Here is a 15,639-nt window from a genome sequence, read left to right as displayed (position 1 = left end):
TTTCAGCACTGTTAGGCAATGGTATCAATACAAATCTCTTCTTGGTCCCACCATCAGCTAGTGTCTTAATTTGCATTTAATTATTTTGTATGTATTCATTTTTTTTCTGCATCTACTTATATATGTACTTGTCTCTCCCATTTGAAAAGTAAACTAGAACATGTTTTCCATACGCTCTATTTCTATCCCCAACAAAGCACAATACTTGTAATAGAGTGAGTGCTTAAAATTCCTTTATATGAGGTTATATTTCATGTTTGCCAAAGGCATGCTTTGTCTTGCTTTCCCTAGGAGGAAACATAAGGGAAAGGAAACATTTATTAAACACCTGCTGTGTGCCAGGCACTTTACAAAGTGCTAAACACTTTACAAATATTATCTAATTTAATCCTCCCAACAACCCTGAGAGGTAAGTGCTATTATAGCACCATTTTACTATTGATAAATCTGAGGTAAACCACCAGGATCACACAGCTAGGAAATATCTGAATACATGGCACTCTCTTTCCTGACATCATAAAAGCAGTTTTCTAAATATGGGTGATTGATTTTTCTGGTGGATTGAACAATGTTTCCTAAATGGATAAATTGGGAAGAGCCATGTTGGCAGATTGGAGAAGGCACCCTGGGAGAGATGACAAGGGTCTGTCTGATAGACCATGGCATAGGCAGTGAGATGGCCTTGTGCCAGCAGAGAGACATAAACCACATGATATGGAAAACCCTCAAAACCAGCAGCATCAGAGCAAACACTAACACCATGCTCTGTGTTCTCTTGTTCTCACTTGGGAGCTACCGATCAAGATGATTTCAAGGTGGCTACCGTGAAGCAGATGTAGTCTCTGTGAGATGGCCCTGCAAAGGAGACATCAGCTTAATTACTTGGTAATTATGGATACTGCTGTACACATATGCTTGTTTGAATGCAAAGAAAGAGAAAGAAAATACCCCTGGGAAGACACTCTGTTGAAACTGCCAATGAGAGTACCAATTAAAACCCATTCAACAGCAAGGACTGGCTTTAATATTTTATATTTAAAATAAGTCATAATGTCATCCTGTGGTTCACAACCTACTTACAGAAAGAATTCGCGGCTTGTAGTCATAGTAAAATAAGTCATATATTAATAGTATATATTAGATGTAACAGTATATAACATAGTATTATACATAGTACATTCATAATAATGATAATCATATTATAGTTCAGATTTACCATCTTTTGACTTTTATTACAATTTGAGAACTATTTGTATAATAATTTAAACTTTGCAAGTAGTTTATTTCTCATTTGAGCCTTAATATTATGACACAGATACTACAGATATTAATTATTATGATAAGGAGATTGTGGTCCAAAGAAATGAATGGAAATGACCTGTTCATGACCATACGACTAGGAAGTATCAAAGATGGGATTTGACTATGGGAATTGTTGTCTCTAAGTCCATCTTCTGATAGTTCATTGTCTTGAAAGAGTTTTTCAGGGTCATAGAAATAAATAGGTAGCCTAGTGGGGTTAGAGAACCAGTTTCTCTGAACAATCCAGTACTTATTCTGCTGTACCCCATTGTTCCCCAATAATGAGGTAAATAACACACTTAAAACTAGGATCAAAAGATTTATTGTATAAAAGAACATATAATGACTCATGAGTCTGAGGTATGGGATTCAGGCCCTTGCTCTGATTTCTATCTGTGTAACCCTGAAAAAGTCATTTAAGGCAATAAACATTTATTAAGCATCTATTCTCTGTTAAATGGGGCCTTTGTGTTAAATCATTTCTGATGCCTTATCTAGTTCTAAATTCTATGTTTCTTATTTTCAATGTGAATATAATGAGATGCAGAAAAGGTAAATAACTCATTCCCAATCCTATCATAACTGAAAACTGACAGAATTCAATCTTATATTCAGAATTGTTTGACTCCAACCTCAGGGCTATTTCCACTATGCTATGAGGCCTGTTGTTCTAGTCTTTTTAAAAATAGTATTAAAATTTTACTACCTTCAGTTTGTGACAACCTTTCACATGGAAGTGGTGGTACATGACTATAGTCTCTGTTAGTGGGAAGATTGACACTGCTGGATCCCTAGAATTCAGGAGTTCTGAGCTGCAACAGGGCTGAAGCCGGCAGTGTCTGCACTGATATCAATATGATGAGCTCTTAGAACTAAGGGAGGGGGAAACCAAGCTAATTAGGAGGAGGAGGAGGAATGGAAGGAAGAAGGAAGAAGAGGAGGGGGAAGAGGAGGAGGGAAGTGCAGGATGGAGGTCAGGGAGAAAGAGAGATGGATGAATGGATGAATAAATGAATGAATGAATGAATAGATAGATAAATAAATAAATAATGAATAGACAGAATGATGATAGAGACAAAGAAAAAAATTTTACAATCGTCTAGCACTTATTTTGTCTCTAATGGCTTGGCTTGTACATAACAAAAATAAGTGGCCCAATCTTCAACAAAGTTTACAGCATCCTAATCTGATTCCTTTTTAAATCTATTGTGTAAATGTCAGTATTGCACCTCATTTATACTCTCCTTGTATTGTTGATCATCTGTCCAGGTGTGCAGATCAGCTGGTTCATAACAATCTCCCCACCACCTCTGTCATCATGTGCTTTGTGGATGAGGTATGGTCCACTCTTCTTCGCTCTGTTCACAGTGTCCTCAATCGCTCACCTCCACACCTCATTAAAGAGATTCTGCTAGTGGATGACTTCAGCACCAAAGGTAAAAACAAACAAATAAACAAATAAATAATCATAGCCTGCATCCTTACAAATTCGTGTGTCATCGATGTGTGGGGGATGGGAAAGGGAGCCCAAATACATTTTTAATCAAGCCAAAAAATTGGAACATGGCCAAAGCTATGTTTTACTTGGTACCTTATGAGAGTATGACCTTCAGAAGGTCAGCTGAAAATCAGTACCCCTGGATTGAGCGTGTCTCTGCTGAAAACTTATCATTCAACTGAGCCTCTTTTGCCACATTGGCGTTATCAACATCATGGTATTGGATTTAGAGTTGGAGGACATGTATACCATAAACACTATGTGTGATCTTAAGCTAGTCACCTAATTTCCCTGAGGTTCCTCATTTGTAAAATTAGGTGTTTGGTCTAGATGTTTCCCAATGTCTCTTCCAACTCTAAATTTATGGTTTTATGGTCCTTCGATTATACTGGCACATGAGCCCATTTGTAGTCAGTCATTTGGGAAAATTCCAGAAAAATGAAATGTTCTACACAATTATAGCAACAAATCGCACTGTATAAGCATCTGTGTTGATGTAAAACAACCAAGAAGGAACATTCTGACCATTGGTAATTGGCAGGACAGCGCCTTTCCTGCTGAAGACAACTAAAGGAAGAGTTCAGATCTCAGGCTTAAGAGGCAAGGTTCCATCTGTGCCTTCTATGATTGCAGTACACACTGTTCTTCCTAAGTGACCAAACCTACTTCTAATGGGCCAAGAACCTAAAATCTTGCTAATTTGTCTATTTCCTTCCCTTTTTTGTATCTGGAATACTAAAAAGTGATTTAATATGCATTTCAAAAATGCCATAACTAATTTAAACTTATTTACAGATTGTGGATAAGTAGATAGAAGGTCTGCTTTGGAGTCAGAAAGACACATCCCAATTCTATGACCATGGACACACTATTTAGGTTCACAGTGCCTTGAGCAATTCTAAAGCTATAAAATATGATGAGAGTTACTGATAAAGGGAGTCCTTAATAGGTATGAAATTATAGATACCTTCTCCCCTTGGGGAAATAAAAAATGAAGACTAGGGTAAAACATTCATTCCAAACCCTCAATTTTAAAATATCCCATGGTGTATATTCATATGTGTTTGTTGAGTTTGAGTTTTCCCAATGAATCTTTGTGCCACATAGTTGATAAATATAATGTGCTGTCCTTACTTGGGCTGCCATTGTGAATTCAAAGATACAACAGTGACAAACATAGCTCCTCTTGCTTCTTAATATCTCCATAGATACTGGCCAATGACTCCAAATTTTAGCAAATAAAAACCTGATATTGAACCTGGATAAAAATATAGAACATAAAGTAGCTTCCATTTTTTTCCCTTTCATATTGATTCTATAACCACAGTGATAAGTGACATTGCAAAGATGTGTTGGAGCCAGCACCTATTGAGAGAGCCAATTATTAAATTATTCAGATCAGTGAGGAGAAATTGGTAAATCAGAGTTTTATTATTTTGTTGATCACATAGACTTTAGAAAGTGTTGGAGAAAATGACAATGATGCAGATTAAATTTAAAATTGTGTCCTGTTTACATGTTTTGTTTTGTTTCTCATAGGGAGAACCAGTTGTTAAACATTTTCCAACGAAAAGTCTGTTTTATACAATATCACTTCTTTTTAAAATTTTTATTTATTTCATTCTGAACTTAGGAAATAAAATAAGCATTTCACTGGAAATTATTGGGATGCACATCAGTTTGGGAATGGCTAAATAATTTGTGGTATATGATTGTGATGGAACACAATGGAATTAGAAATGATGAGTTTGATGATCTTAGAAAAATATGGTAGACTTGCATGAAATAATTAAGAGTAAAATGAGTACAATCAACAGAACATTCTGTAGTTACAACAATATGGTTTTAAGAACTTTAAGTGACTAAGTCATTTTGACTGTTATAAATACCCAAATTAACAACAAAGGACCTATGAAGGAAGACACAGCATGGTTTCTTCAATATATATTTCAGTGGCAAAGTTATCGAGCCAAGTTCCCAGCAAAATTTATGGCACATGTAGCACATGGTGTATTCTAGTTAGGGAAAACTGGACCACAGTGAACTGATTGAAAGTTTCAAAAAGTGAACTTGAACTACAAACAAGTTTCCATCACAAAAGGTTCACAAAAAAGGGTCTATCACAATTTAAACTTCTTATTAGTCTTTTTTCTCTTTCTCTTTTTTCTCCTTTTGTCTCTTTCCCTTTTTTTTCTTCTGGACTTCCTCCTCTTTTTACTAATCTTTCTTTTTTTCCTCCTCCTGTTCTCTTTTTTCCTCATCTTCCTCTTTCATTTTTCTTCTGTTCCTCTTCCTCCATTCTCTCCTTCTATTTCTTCTCATCTCCATCTCTGTCCTCAATTCTGCCTCTTATTCTTTCCCTTGTGATTTCTCCTTCTTCTCTTTCCCAGAATCATTTATTTTTAAGATTTCAAAATCCAGAGAAATGTACAGGTAGAATCGAATGCACAACAAGAGGGAGCATCCCAGTCAGGAATGCTCCTTGGCAATTCACAATGGACTTACTTCAATCATTAATGCCACAAGAAGTAATGAGAATTCTTCAACAATTTCTGTAAAGTTTGAATCTGAGTACATGAATTACACTTGAAAAAAAAATGCTAACTCTCAAATAAAGAATGCTGGATTTGAATCCCAGCTCTACAACTTACTTCTTGTGAGACTCTTGACATTACTTTACTTCTCTGGAACTGAGATTTCCCCCCAGATAAAAATGAATGTGATAGTCCTAGGTAAATTCTAGCTCTACATTTCTGAACCTATGAATCTCAACTTGTTTATTGAACCTGACAGAGGAGATTTTGAAGAGAGGAACAGAATATCTAATAATGTAGATTTTTGATAAAATCTTTCTAAGGAAATGGCATCAATGACCACAATCTTAGAAAAGAAAAGAAAACATCACTTTTCTAATAAATACTACAGACATTCTCAGAGTTGTCACAGATCCAAATCACAGGTTGGGCTGAAATAAATATTTTCTCCTTTTTTCTTCCTCTTTGACTTAGAATACCTGAAAGACCAATTGGATAAATACATGTCACAGTTTCCCAAAGTCCGAGTACTTCATCTCAAAGAGAGACATGGCTTAATAAGAGCCAGGCTGGCAGGGGCAGAAATCGCAACAGGTGAGAGGCTCCTGATTCCTGCTGTTATGACTAGATAGGATTCCCCAGAAAACAAGATAAATAGAGATATCATAACATCTCTTTCCTTCTGATTAAGTTCTTTGCCATGAGACTTGGAAGACTTCATAGTCATATAATTTATTTTTCTCTCAAATAGTTTTCTAATGACTTTACTCAATAGACTGAATCTATACTTCTCCCCTATTATTTCCCAAAAATTATGGGGGTAATTCTTCATCTAGAATTATGGGTACATAATCAATGGTACAAGTACTACTATGACCTAAGACTCTTATTGGTGGTCCCATTATATAGAATAGGTTATAAAGAAGGTCAGCAGCATTGACTTCAATGGCAAATAAGTACCAGATATGTATATGATCATTTCTTAGTCTCACCCTTTTTGACCCTTCTGCTTCATTGGACATTGTCAACACTCTCTCCTTTTCTTCCCTCCATGTTTTATTGTAACACCATTCTTAATGACTGCCCTCCTACCTTTCCTACTGTTCTTCTTCAGTCTCCTTTGCAGTGTCATCAGTGTCATGATTTCCAGTTACGAGCATTCTCCAAGGCTCTATCCTGAGTCCTATTCTTTTTTCTTCCAATTTATTCTCATCAACTGTCGTGGGTTTAATAATTATCTCTGCAATTACTTATAGATATATAGATAAATATATATATATATATATATATATATTCAGCTCTAGTTTATTTCTAGAGTTTCAGTTATGTATAATCAAATTCTATTCAAAATTTCAAATTGGACATCATAGAGACATCTCAAACTTACTTGTACAAAACAGAACTCCCAAACTCACCTCTCTTCCAAACCTCCCCATCATTGTTGGGATCATCACTGTCCTATTGTCCCATGTTCATAAACTCAGCATTTTCCTCAACTTCTCACCCACTATCACCCTACATATTCAATAACTTGTCAAACCTTACCCCAGCCTGTCTTTTCAGCTGTGTTATACATAACTAGACCTTCTATATTCTGTGATATAATATAATATAATATGATATAATATAATCTTTCCTATTACACAAACCACATTCCTGTCTCATTGTTTGGTCCTGACCATTTCCTATGCCAGAAATGCTCTCCCTCTGTCTCGTAGAATTCCTTGCTTCCTCCAAAATACAGCATGAACAACATTCTTACATGAACCCTTTTCTGAAATGCCCAAATGTTTAAACGTTTTCCCTCTCTAATTACCTTCTTTAATCAACTTCTTTGTCATTTTTCTCTTCATGTACATTATACATTTTACATGAATATACTGTCACCCCAAAGAGAAAGCTAAAAGTAGGGGTTGTTTCATTCTTGTTATTTGTATCCTGTGCGGCAAGCCCAGTATCTGGTACATAGTGTTTCACAAACATTTGTTACTTGTTAATTTAATAAGCAGTGGTTAATTTGTTGGCAAATATAAAATTTGAAGAAAGGAGAGCCTACTTAGGAGAAATCAGAAAAGGCTTTGTCTAGGAAGTGGTATTTGAGTTAATCCTTGAAGGAAACAAAGGATTCTAGGAGTTGGAGGTATAGAAAGACTTCATAGTAGGGACACAAGACAACTGTACTGGATGTCAAGTAAAAGGAAGAGCTATTATCCTGGTTTGTATGGAAAGCAGTTTTTAAATGGAAGTTCTATGAAATAATTTTAGAAAGATAGACTGGAGCCAGTCTTCCAAGGACTTCCAATGCCAAGCTGAAGAGTTTGTATTTCATCCTAGAAGCAATAGAGAGTCACTGACACAAAAAAAAAAAAAATTAGATGGTCAGACTTGAGCTCTAAAGAGATTCTTTTGGCAGTCATATGGAGAATGGATTGAGGAATGGAGAGACTAAAAGTGGGACAGCTGTTTCATTCTACAAGCATATATCACATTTGATATGATATTCTAGGTGTTACCAATACAGACAGAAATTGAAAAGTTGCTGTTCTCAGAATGCTTATATTGTAAATGGAAGACAAGGGAAGAGACAAATAAATACAAAATATATTTCCAAGCAAATGTGGAGTCATTTTGGGGTGGCTGGATGCAGAGCCAGAACTAGAGCAGGTAATTTGGTCTTTAAGCCAGGATAGGGACTTGTAAAGCATTTAGAGCTCCACTGAACAAATTATTGCATTTTACTAATGAAGAACACAATTGTGGAGAGTTGGAACAAGTTGTGAAGGCTGGGCTGGAACTATGAGTGAACAGCAAGAGTAGAGACTGGTTCTAAAATAGCATGAGAGGAGATGGGAGTACAATGTGAGAGCCTAACAATCTGCTCTGGTGGTGAGGAGGGAGGCCTGGTCTTAAACTGAATACCTTTGTTCTGTCACCAGGTGATGTGTTGACATTCCTAGATTCCCATGTGGAATGTAATGTTGGGTGGTTGGAACCTCTCCTAGAAAGAGTTTATTTGAACAGAAAGAAAGTGGCCTGTCCAGTTATTGAAATAATCAATGACAAGGATTTAAGGTAATGTCATTATATTTCACTGAATGTTTCCATTATACACAGACCACTAATGATCAAGTGAACTATTTGGCCCCTTTATATAAAAATCTTCTTAAATACAGTCTTTATCTTGTTAAATAAGAATTCCTGCCAGCAATCTGGAGTAAGGGGGTATCTTGGAGGAGACAAATTCATTAGATAATTAATTCATCCAATTCATTTTTGAACCCCACTTGCTCCCAGATCCTATAAACCTCTTAATCTGTATCCATATCTTAACAAATTCTAACCCTTATCACTAGATGAATTTTCTAGCCTTCTTTCTCTCTCAGCCATTTGGATCTAAGGGCCTATACAATCTCATTCAAGCTAAGCATTGATTATGGGTGAAAGTTACAATTCTAACAATCAAGTCTTTATTAAGTGCTTACTATGCACTGGTGCGCATAATACACTGTGCTAGGGGCTAGATTACAAAGACAAAAATTAAATAGTCTCATCTCAAAGAGTTTACATTCATGGAAGAAGACCAACTTGCACATTCATATAGATGCACACATACTCATATGAGTATACACATGTATTTATTTATGTACTCATATGTACAGTTGTTCATGTGATTAACACTTGCAGAATAAGTCTAAAATAAGTGCAAAGCAACTAAATACAAATTAAAGAGAGAATACTCTGAAATTTGGGTAAAGGAGAAATCAGGGAAGACATTGTATAGATAGTGGAGCTTGAGCTGCATTTGGAAGGAAAGAATAAATTATATAAGATGAAAGTGAGAAATAAAAGAAGAATTTAAAGCCAAATATAGATATGTATATTTTATCCTTGAGGCAATAAAGAGCCACTGAAGCGTATTCAACAGGGTAATGACATGGTCTGAGTACAATTAAGGAAAAATTACTTGGAAGCCCTACAGAGGTGGGATTGAAGTGGGACACAAAGTCAAGATAGAGAAATTAATTGAACAAGAGGCAATGACAGCCTGACCTAAGGCAGTACCAATGGGAATAAAGAGAAAGGGTCAGAGGTGAGAGATGGCATAGAGGTAAAATAGTGGAATTTGGAAACTAATTAGATATGAGGGGTAAAGGAAAATGAGGAATCAAGAATAAAACTAAAATTATAAGCCTAGAAGACTTTAACAAAGTGATACCTTCAACAAAAATAGAAGTCAAGAAGAATGGGGATTGAAAAAACCTCATCATTAGGTTTGGCCATTTTAAGATCACTGGTAACTTTAAAGAGAGTCATTTCAGTTGAATAATGACATAAGAATCCAAAATATAAATCGTGGAATAATAAGAAGTGAGGAAATGGAAGCAATGAGTTTAAACAGGCTACAAGAGGTAACAAAGCTGGAAAAGAATTTAGTAATATAACCATATGATCACTATGGCATAAAGAATCCATGCATTCATTTATCATCAAAAGATTTGTGGTGACATTTGTCCAATATCTTATTCTTGGGCACTTAGTTCATTCATTCATCATATATTGATTGTGTACCTATTATGTACAAGGAACTTTGCTATGAAGTCAGCATAAGGAATGTAAAGTAATGTGAGGTATACCTGATCAGATTTTTGCCTGCTCTTTTTTTTTCTTAGCTACATGACAGTGGACAACTTTCAAAGAGGCATCTTTGTGTGGCCCATGAATTTTAGTTGGAAAAAAATTCCTCCTGAGGTCATTAAACAAAATAAGATAAAGGAAACAGATGTGATAAGGTAAGATGGGAAATTAAGGTCGTGAAAACAAAGTTGGGTTTTCAGAGACATAGAAATAGATCTTTAAGGAGAAATAAGATGTGCCATTTTACTCCATATTCTTCCACAAGCTAATTACTGGTTATAAAAATATGTAAACCAATGCAATTATTATAAAAGCAACATGAAATCTGAAACTTGTTATTAGTATCACCATTGTCAAGTAATTTCTTAATTATTTGTCTTCAGTTAGGTAGCACTGTGGGTAGAAGGCTGAGCCTGGAATTAGGAAAACCTGAGTTCAAAAACCAGCCTCAGATACTTACTAGCAAGTGAGCAAGTTTCTTCATCTCTAAAATGAGAAAAATAATAACTAGGATTGTTGTGAGGATCAGATGAGATCATAATTTTAAAGTGTTTAGCACAATACTTGGCACATAGTAAGTACTAAAAAAAATGTTAGCTATTATGATCATATTAAAATCAGGGTCCTGCCATCATTATCTACATATACATCTATATACACACATTATATATATATATATATATATATATTTATATATATATATATATACATATATAGATAGATAGATAGATAGATAATGTGTGTATAAAATGTATGTATATATACATGTATACATACATTTTATATACATATACATATACATATATATGTATATGTATATACATACATTTTATATATATATATGTATATATATCACTTCTATGAGTGATCCATTTAACTGCATATATTTATCTGGCTAATAAGCACTCTTTATTCACTTGATTTTTTTTTTTTTGCATACTTGATTGATTGTGCCATCAATGCATCATCATTGTTTGGTAATGGGAATAACACTGGGATTGAATGCACAAGAACTGGATAGAACTCCAGTTTTGCCACTTGTTTGGGCCACTTAATCATTTTAAGCATCAGTGACTTCATCTGTAAAAATAGAACAATAACTTCTGCTTTACCTACCTCATCAAGTTATTGAAGAGTGAATGAAATAACATGCATGAAATATTTTTTAACTGAAGATAGCTATATAAGTATATTCTTTTACTGCTACTAGCCATACAACCCTCAGCAAATTACTTTAGTTCCTCAAGTATTAGTTTTAGCATCCTTAAAATGGGCATAATAGCACCTAACTGTAGTAGATTGTAGTGAGGAGTAAAAGAAAATAATGCCTGTAAAGTATAAACTTAAAACTATAAATACTGGCTATAACTATTGTTATTGATTCATTCTCATTTTTTGATAGAGTTTAGATCTAAGTCAACTGTTCCTATTTATTAATCCTGTAATTATTTTTTATTCAATATTTTACACACAATTTTACAAGTTGAAAAAAATAGGAATTGTTTGTAGTGGAATAACTGTCAGAATGTGAGCATCTCTTCTGTGGATACATTGAAAGACCTTGGTAGGAGAAGAGGAAAGAAATAAGCATTTATATAAAACCCACCATGTGCCAGGTACTATGTTCAGTACTTTGACAAATTGAGCTAACAGGTTCCAACATGATTTTTGCTCTCCTTGAAGAAGATTGAATGAGAGGTGTGTCAATACTCCTAGTACAGTTCTAAACCTTAAATGTTTTTCTTCCTAAACTTCAGTGGTTAAAATTCCACTAAGTCTTTTCTGAGATCCTGTATTTTGAAAGCTTTTTGTTAGATATAACTTGGGAAGCATGAGTGTTTGGAGTGTTGACAATTCTGAAAAACGTTGTTCTTAAGATTTTATGAATCAATGTTCTATCCAGGTGTGAAAGAGACTATTTCAGTCAGTGATAATGGTCTAGTGCCAATACAGTTTCTTGGTTGACTTCCCTAGGAAATTTCAAGGTCTGTCTGTATTTTTTGGATGGATATTTGACATCTGTCAGTCTGTGAAAAATGAGGAAGTCCTGATAAATAATTTTCTCTACAAGATTAAATCTTCTTAGGTATTTGAAAGGTGCTAAAGTTTGTTTGTTATTTTTTAAAATTTATTATTCATTTGTTTAAAATATTTTTCTCTTTAAATTTTGAATTCCAGATTCTTTCCCTCCCTCTCACTTCTTCCCTACTTACTGAGAAAGCAAGGTTTTTTCAATTAATCATACATGTGAAATCATGTAAAATATATTTCTATATTAACCATATCACAAAAAATTTAAAGTGAGAATATTATACTTCATTTTGCACTCAGATTTTATCAGTTTTCTTTCTGATGGTGTATAGCATTTTTTATTCATGAGTCTTTTGGAATTGCCTTGGATCACTCTATTGATCAGAGTAGCCAAGTGTTTCACAGTTGATCATCATTACAACATTGCTGTTACCATTCACAGTGATCTTGTTCTTTTCATTTCATTTTGCATCAGCTCATATAAGTCTTGCCTTGTTTTTTTTTTTTTCCCTTCTGAAACTACTTCTCTCTTCATCTCTTGTAGCACAATAGTATTGGTGTTGTTTTTATTCATTATCCCTGTTGGGGTTTTCTTAGAAAAGAAACTAGAGTGGTTTGTTATTTCCTTCTCCAGCTAATTTTATAGATAACAAAACTAAGGTAAACAGGGTTAGATAAGTTACCCAAAGTCCCACATCTATGTAGTGTCTGAGGCCAGATTTTTAATTCACATTTTCTGGGAAGCTAAGTAGTATAGTGGATGAAATGCTAGGTCTAAAGTTGGGAAGAATCTTTCTTATGTTAAATCTGACCTCAGACATTAGCTACATGAGCACTTTCTCAGGGAAACTTGATGTAAAAAAATTTATACTACTATATTGTTAATGGTACCTGTTAGCAAATTGTAGTTTCCCTGAATATCTGTAGGTCTGTTTTTGCTTTTGCTTTACCTGCGATCATAACTGCTACCTCTGCTTTTTTTTTTTTTTTTTTTTGCTTTAGCTGAACCATAATAGATATTGTTTCAGCCCTTAAACTTTGTGTTTTTCTATTTTGTGTGTCTCTTATAAACAATGTATTATTGGATTGTAGTCTCTGGATCCATACTGATATCCACTTATGGTTTTTTGGGTGAGGTCATCACATCCCCATTCACAGTTATGATTATTGTGTATTTCCTTCCATCCTGTTTTTTCTATTTACCTTGCTCTTTTTTCATCCTATCCTTAATGTTTTGCCTCTGACCACTGCCTCCCTTAATCTATATTCCCACTTATAATCCCCACCCCATATCTCTTATCCCTTTCTCCTATTATTTCTCTGTTGGGCAAAAATATGTATATATATATAATGCAACTGAGTATGAATATATATGAATACATATATATATTCTGAACTCTTTGAACCAGTTTTGATGAGATAGAGATTCAAACATTACCTACCAATTTCCCACTTCCTTCTCCATTATATAAGCTCTTCCTTAGAAGCCTCTTTAATGTGAGAGAAATTTCCCCATTTTATCTCTCTCTTTTCCCTTCTCTCAGTGTATTCCTCTTTCTTACCCCTACTTTTTTTTTAGAAATTATCCCAAAATAATTGCCTTCTATCTATGTAAACTCTTTCTGATTGATTTAATAATGATAAAAATCATAAAATTACTTTTATCATCTTCCCAAATAGGAATGTAAATAGTTTAACTTTAATGAGTCCTTTATTATTACTCTTTTCATGTTTACTTTTTCATGCTTCTGTTGAATCTTGTTTGAATATCACATTTTCTATTCAGCTGTGGTCATCAAGAATGCTAGAAAATCCTCTATTTCATTAAATATCTATTTTTTCCTCTGAAAGATTATACCCAGTTTTGCTGGGTAGTTTATTCTTGCACTCCAGAATATCATATTCTAAGCTCATACTCCTTTAGCATGGAGATTACTAAATCTTATGTGATCCTGACTGTGGCTTTACTATATTTGAATCATTTTTCTCTGGCTGCTTGAAGTATTTTCTTCTTGACCTGGGAGCTCTGGAATTGGCTGTAGTATTCCTGGGAGTTTTCATTTTGGAATGTCTTCCAGAAAATGATCAGTATATTCTTTCAATTTCTATTTTATCCTCTCTATTCAAGGTACCTGAGCAGTTTTTCTTTATAATTTCTTATAATATTATATTTAAGACCTTGTGTAAAATTATGGCTTCAGGTAGTTCAATAGTTCTTAAATTATCTTTCCTCTATCATTTTCCAGATCAATTGTTTCTCTAATGATATTTTTCACATTTTCTCCTTTTTTATTTTATTGTTTCTTTGATGTCACATGGAATCCTTAGCTTCTGATTGCCAAATTCTAAATTTCAAGGAATTATTTTCTTTATTGAGTTTTTGTATTTTTCTAGTGAGCCAATTCTGCTTTTTAGAGTTTATTTCTTTGGTGAATTTTTGTAACCTTTTTTAAACCATTAGGTCAATTATGTTTTTAAGATGTTTTCTTCAATATTTTTTGTGTCTATTTTACAAAAATGTCAATTCTCTTTTCATAATCTTGCATCACTCTAATTTTTTTCTCAATATTTACTCAATCACTCATCTCTTTAATTTTTTCAGGAATTCTTTTCATGCTTGGGTTCCATCAGTATTCTTCTTTGAGGCTTTGCTTGTCATTGTTTTTACATTGTTGCGTTCTTTGTTTATACCTTGGCCTTCCCTACCACTGTAATATTTTTATGGCCAAGTTCTTTTCTGTTACCTGCTCATTTTTCTACCATGTTTCTTGACTTTGAACTTCATGTTAAAGTTGAGCTCTGCTCATTTGAGGTGGAGAGGCACTGTTTTAAGATTCAGGCTTTTTTGCATTGATATTTTCATATCTACTTCTGGGATTCTGCATGTTTTGGGGTCTTCCAAGGTTGTATAATTGTGAAAGAGCTGTGGTCACTGCTCTCCTGATCTGTGTTCTGGCCATTCCCCAGAAATGGTTTTACTCCCAGCAAGTGCTAGCAATCCTGTTCATTCAGGAACTACGATCACATTCCCTGTCCCCCTAGGTATAAGTATTAGTGCTTCTTTCTGCCTTTGTTACAGAGGCCCCTGTGCCCCTGTCTTATTGTGACTGATCAGAACTCCTTTTTGCCTGGGAAACTTAATGCAGAACTGTGTTTGGGTAATAGATTTGTCAATCAGCCCCAGCAGCACCCAGTCCCTGGAACTTCTTTCTGAGCAGTTCTTCACCTCTCTTACTCTCTTTGGGCTAAGAGCTCCAAAAACTGCTGTTGATGGTGTTGCCTTCAGTGCTGCTGACACATGTTGTCAAAGCCCATCTCTGATAATCTTTCAGTGTTCTGGGCTGACCCCGAATCCAGTGTCAGACTTCTCCTGCCAATCTCCTAAATTGTCTTAGGCTAAAATAAAAGTCTTTCTCTGACTTTTTGTTGGCTCTGCTGCACCAAAATTTGATTTGAGGAATTATTTTAGAGTTGTTTAGAAAGGAAAGTTGGGATACTTCAAAACAATGGCTCCTCATATTATACTGTATTGACTCATAAATGAGGTTAAAATTTTAAAGCTCATAATGGATGTCACATAGGCTACACCATTTCCTTCTATCTATTACACTGATATCTGGGTTCCTTAAGAAAAACTTC

At 34.5% G+C, this 15,639-nt stretch overlaps 1 protein-coding gene across 1 annotated transcript in view; it reads left to right on the top strand.

Annotated features, from left to right (window-relative positions):
* GALNT5 (polypeptide N-acetylgalactosaminyltransferase 5) overlaps positions 1 to 15,639 on the top strand; it is a 59,196-nt gene that overhangs the window by 24,588 nt on the left and 18,969 nt on the right. The window contains exons 2-5 of the mRNA XM_051986355.1: positions 2,572 to 2,738; positions 5,809 to 5,928; positions 8,271 to 8,406; positions 10,005 to 10,124. Of these exons, the coding sequence (XP_051842315.1) occupies positions 2,572 to 2,738; positions 5,809 to 5,928; positions 8,271 to 8,406; positions 10,005 to 10,124 (543 nt within the window). The remainder of the gene's footprint in view (positions 1 to 2,571; positions 2,739 to 5,808; positions 5,929 to 8,270; positions 8,407 to 10,004; positions 10,125 to 15,639) is intronic.

The sequence above is a fragment of the Antechinus flavipes genome, chromosome 3 (genome assembly GCF_016432865.1).
Source record: "Antechinus flavipes isolate AdamAnt ecotype Samford, QLD, Australia chromosome 3, AdamAnt_v2, whole genome shotgun sequence".
Lineage (NCBI taxonomy): Eukaryota > Metazoa > Chordata > Mammalia > Dasyuromorphia > Dasyuridae > Antechinus > Antechinus flavipes.
Note: the sequence above shows the minus strand (reverse complement) of the source record. Positions and strands in the feature narration are given on the sequence as shown.